Source organism: Medicago sativa, chromosome 3, assembly GCF_051527215.1.
Source record: "Medicago sativa cultivar Bolivia chromosome 3, Bolivia_mono, whole genome shotgun sequence".
Taxonomy (NCBI): Eukaryota; Viridiplantae; Streptophyta; class Magnoliopsida; order Fabales; family Fabaceae; genus Medicago; species Medicago sativa.
Window position 1 is genome coordinate 16,633,989 of NC_140751.1, and position 5,349 is coordinate 16,639,337.

Sequence of the window (5,349 nt, forward strand, 5' to 3'; positions counted from 1 at the left end):
ATGTGTGACTCACTAAAATTTGTTTGAACTTGTCTATTGTATGTGTAACATATGTATAAATTGCAACTAATAAATAAAGTTTGTTTTAACTTGTCGAAAAAAAGTGTATGTATAGCTTAGAGTTTGTTACTAGCTACTAGCACTTCTCTAAGTAAACACGAAATATACATTTTACTTGGTATAACTTAACCCAAACATTTCACATAAAGAAAGGGTTCTTACAAAAAAAGTAATGCAGATATTTTTTTTTAATGAAGTTCAAATGTTAGTAGTTAGATTATTTTTTTCCTCCTTCATTTGTGCTTGAATCAGAATCCCCGACTTCTTATCCCTTAATTCAAACCAGTTGAGCTATCCAACCTCACCACTTCCAATTTCCACTTTTATAAATATTAGGGCGATGGTGTTGAATTGTAGGGTGTGTTCCATTCCTTTTATGTACCTGGGTCTGTCTATTGGTGGTAATTCTCGGCGTTTGCCTTTTTGGGAACCGCTTATTAGCCACCTTAAATCTAGACTGTCTGGTTGGAAAACGAAACATCTGTCGATGGGTGGTCGTTTGGTGCTGCTGAAGTATGTCCTGTCGTCGCTGCCTGTTTATGCTCTTTCTTTTTTCAAGGCTCCGTCAGGTATCATCTCCAATATTGAATCTATTTTTATCTGTTTTTTTTAGGGGGGAGTGAGGACCACAGGAAAATATCTTGGGTGGATTGGAATACTGTTTGTAGGATTAAGGAGGTTGGTGGTTTGGGGGTAAGGAGAATTAGGGAGTTTAATTTAGCGCTGTTAGGAAGGTGGTGTTGGCGGCTGTTGGTAGATAGAAGTAGTTTGTGGTTTAGGGTGTTGACTTCGCGCTATGGTGTGGAGGGAGGGAGACTTCAGGGGGGAGGTCGTGTGGCATCAGCCTGGTGGCGTGACATGTTTGCTTTGTGTCAGGAGAGTTGGTTTAATGATAATGTTAGTCGCTCTCTTGGTAATCGGAAACACACGCTTTTTTGGTTGGATGTTTAGCTTGGTGGGATGTCGTCACGTGTCAGGTTTAGTCGTTTATATGACTTGTCGTTGTTAAAGGAGTTAATAGTGTTTGACATGAGTCAGTTGGGTTGGGGAGATGAGGGAGGGGCGTGGAGTTGGAGGAGGAGGTTGTTTGTGTGGGAGGAGCAGATGTTGGGTGAATTGTCGTTATTGCTTTATAATGTAATTTTGCAGGTTCACAAGGATGACAGATGGCTATGGACATTGGATTCTTCTAATGTTTACTCTATTCGTAGTGCCTATCATGTACTAACTGTTCACCCTCCTTTAGTTTCTCCGGTAACAGTTTCTCATCTTTGGCATAAGGATGTCCCTCTGAAGGTTGTTTTGTTCGCTTTGCGGTTATTCCGTGACAGGTTGCCTACAAAAGACAACCTGCATCATCGTGGTGTTATTGATCGAGGTTCAAGGCTTTGTGTGGCAGGATGTGGTTCAATTAAATCATCTCAACACTTATTCTTACATTGTCATATTTTTGAATTAGTTTGGTATTTTATTTATAGATGGCTTGGTATCTCTGCGGCTGTTCCTAATCAGGTGTTGCTTCACTTTCATCAATTTAGCTTTAGTGGCGGAATTGCAAAGAAGCGCCGCTCAGTCTTACAGGTCATTTGGTTTGCTACGGTTTGAAAAATTTGGAAAGAAAGAAATAATATATTGTTTAATGATAAAGAATGCTCAGTAATTCAGGTGGTTGATAAGATTAAGTCCCTTGCCTTTAGGTGGCTGAAGGTGAAATACGTTACACTTCCCTTCAATTATCATGGCTGGTGGCTTAGTCCGTTCACCATGTTGGGCATAGGCTAAGAGTTTTTCTTTCTTGTTTACTTTGTACAGGTTCTTTGTAAATGTTGTTTGACTTTGTTGTCTTTCCTTCGTACACCTTGTGCTAGGAAAGACACTTCATTTTGGTAATATATTTCATTTTAGTCTCTTCAAAAAAAAATTATGTATATATTTGCCTTTTGGAAAAATAAAAAATAAGTTAATCGACATGCTAACCCATCAAATTTGTCAACAAAAAAAATGCTAACACATCAAGCACATATAATTTTTTTTAAGCAAAGGCACGGATAATTTAGTCCTTATCCTAATAGAATTAAAATAATGCTTTTATAAACTTTGTTTTTGAATTAACATATTTTACTAAAAACAAGATGTCGACACAATTGTTCATTGAGGTCCATAGGGAGGACCTTGGAGATGAAGGTGTTGCATCATCCGGCGGAGCATCTCATTGTTTTCTTGTGTTAAACGGTTGCCCCTTTGAACATCGTTCCTTAGTCTCGAGATTTCAACACCTTGCCTTTGTTGCTCGGTGCTCATTCTTTCAACTTCATTGTGAATCCATGCCCATCTTTGATCTTCATTAAGCTCACCGGCTTCATGGCCATGGTGTTCCTCATGGTGCAAGTTAGCACCTTCTCCTTCTTCATGGTGCATGTGTGCACCTTCTCCCGCATCATGATCTTGCTCTTCAAGAACCTGTACATCATCAACATACAACCAATTTGCTTCCACCTCGGTGGTAGTCCGAGATGGGTTAGGAAGTAAAAACATGATTGGTACATTTAACTTGAGTTGGTAATGGATGGGTGGACGATGTTTAATGAAATTCATAGCAATGAGGGTTTCCATGTTAAGCCTATTGTTTCCCTCAATTGGTTTGATCCCCTCATCCTCACCCACTCCAAAGCACCTAGCTATGTATGTAATGATGCCGCCCACCACTATGTCTCCTCTACCGGCTGGTCTAGTACCTACAAAGTCTAGGTAATCAATCAAGTAAAAACAAGTGTTGACGGGGTGGTTATAGAGCATTGCCCATAACATGAACAACTCATCGGTTCTAGTGTTTCCTAGCTCGGTTCTACCCCAAATAGTGCAAGCCATCACCCTTTGAAGGTACCTAAGTATGGGGTTGTGAATGTTACTAGCTTTGTTGGCTCTAGGGACATAGTTGTTGAGGCCGGTGATACGTTTCCAAAAGTCAGCTGGGTCATAGTTATCTGGTTTTAGGCTAGGGTCCCAATGATCATGAATATACCCCTCGTTTGTGAAACCTAAGGCTTCACAAAAGTGCTCAAGTGACATATCATAATCAATGTTCATTAACCGAAAAGAAACTCTATGGTTGGGGTTACCAAAATTCAACTTATCTTTGGTAAAAGCAATTGAGCTCAAAAATTCATAAGTGAAATTTTCATAACCCCGCATAGGCTTCAACATATCAGTCCAACCTAACTTTCCTATCAACCTAGAAACATCATCTAAAAGCTCTAGCACATCTAAAGTATGAGAATCAGGATACCGAGAAGGATGCAAGGTTTTAGAGATGAGAATTTTATACCTGTCCCGTTGCTTGTTGTCTCGGAATTGGATTCCATGATTCTTTACTTGGGCTTGCTTCTTTGGGGGAGGACCGGAAGAGCTTGCTGGTTCCTTTCCACTTCTTCTTCGTGAAGCCATTTGACCTTGGTTGTGGTTGATATGAAGGTTTAGGGTTTGGGAAGATTTGTGGTGGAAAGGATTGGTTTAGGGTTGGGGTTGATGTTTTAGTAAGGTTTATTAGTTGGTTTATGGAGATTGGTTGAGAATTTGTGGTTTTTGGGTTAGATTTTGAATGATTAGGGTTTTGGTGAATTATGGGTTTGGGTGGATGAAATGTGTTTTTGATTGGTAATTTGTGTTTAGAATGAAGTTTGTGATTGATTGGTGAAAGAATGGAGTGATTTGGTGAAGATTTGATGGAGATATTGAGATTTGAGGTTTGATAGTTATGGAGGTTTAGAGAGAGGTTTAGAAGATGAAAGAAGGTTGTGGTTTGTGAATGAGGAAGAAGATGAGAAAAATTTTGTGTTATTGGCAGCAAGAGATCGGGCACGGCCGTGCTGCCCTTGGCACGGGCCGTTCCAACTTACTGGAGTTTTGGCATGGTTTTGGCTAGAACATCTGGCACGGCCGTGCCAACCTTAGCACGGGCCGTGCCAACCTTCTGGACATAGGGGCTTCAAAATTTTCAACTTTTCTTGAATCATACTCGGACAATTACCTACAAAACACTTAAAACAAAGGAAAACAAACAAAACAAAAGCAATTAAATGCGTGGGTTGTCTCCCACGAAGCGCTTGTTTAGAGTCACTAGCTTGACGGTTGGAAGGCGGTTTTAACTATCCTATACCCAATCTCTCACTAAGGGATAATGGCCACAAACTAACATTCTCTCCCAAATCACACATGGCTTTCTCAATTGTTTTATATCCAATGACACAAGGTATGGAAAATCTCTCTGGATCCTTAAGTTTAGGTGGCAATTTGGTTGGAAGTATTTCAATAAAATTTCTGAACTGCTCATCTAACTTGGATTTAGCAAACTCTTGTGTTAAAGGAATTTTAGGCTCATGAGAAGGTGAAACAAATGGCTTGTCATTCTCTCCTATAGCTTTCTCACTTTGAGGCTCATCACTTCCTATATCTCCTTCATTGTTCTTAATTTTCACAACGGGGTCCTCTAATTGGTTACCATCCCTAAAAATAATAGCACTTATATGGTTTTTGAGGTTGGTTTCGGTTTGGCCTAGAAGGACTTCGGAGGTTTGAGAGGGAGTAGCCACCGGTTGGGGTACTTGAGAAGTATGAGTCTCTATCATCTTACTGTGAGTAACTATGGAGTCTACGTTCGATGTATGTTTGGCAAGAGAGTCCTTCAAAAATTCAGTTTGGTTTTTAAGTTCTTGGAGCTGCTCAGATTGATTTATAAGAAAATTTTCTAAAAAAAGTTCCAAGCTGGATTTTTGAGGGATTATTTGGTTGTTTGCATAACTGAGTGGTGTTGTTTCTTGTCCAAAAAGATTTTGAGGGGTTTGAAAAAAAATTTGGTTGTTTTTAAACCCTTGATTATATTGAGCATAATTTACTTGCTCAGGACTTCTAACAACACTACCTAGTTGGCAATCAATGCCAATATGGCCAAATACACCACAAACTTCACAAAGAGGTGATACAGGGGCAGGTGTGACAGCATTAGTATTTATTTTATCAAATTTTTGTGTGAGTGCGTCAACCTTAGCAGCTAGATGATCAAGGGAAGAATTTTCATACATACCTACCTCTTTCTGAGAGGGCGAAGGAGCAACATTAGTGGTGTCCCTTTCGTAGGTCCACTGATAGTGGTTTTGTGCCATGTCCTCGATCAAAGCATATGCTTCTGTGTATGTTTTGTTCATCAAAGCTCCACCTGCAGCTGCATCAACATAAATTTTTGTGGGATACAAAAGACCATTATAAAAAGTGTGAATAATAAGCCAGTTCTTT

General features: G+C 39.6%; 1 protein-coding gene across 1 annotated transcript; it reads left to right on the forward strand.

Moving 5' to 3' along the window:
* Positions 1-547: 547 nt before the first annotated feature.
* On the forward strand, positions 548-1,842 carry LOC146936153 (uncharacterized). The gene is made up of 5 exons (XM_085749151.1): positions 548-629; positions 674-753; positions 1,210-1,391; positions 1,539-1,641; positions 1,726-1,842. Exons 1-5 carry the CDS (start codon positions 548-550, stop codon positions 1,840-1,842), a joined length of 564 nt encoding a protein of 187 aa, XP_085605277.1.
* The last annotated feature ends 3,507 nt before the right edge of the window (positions 1,843-5,349 follow it).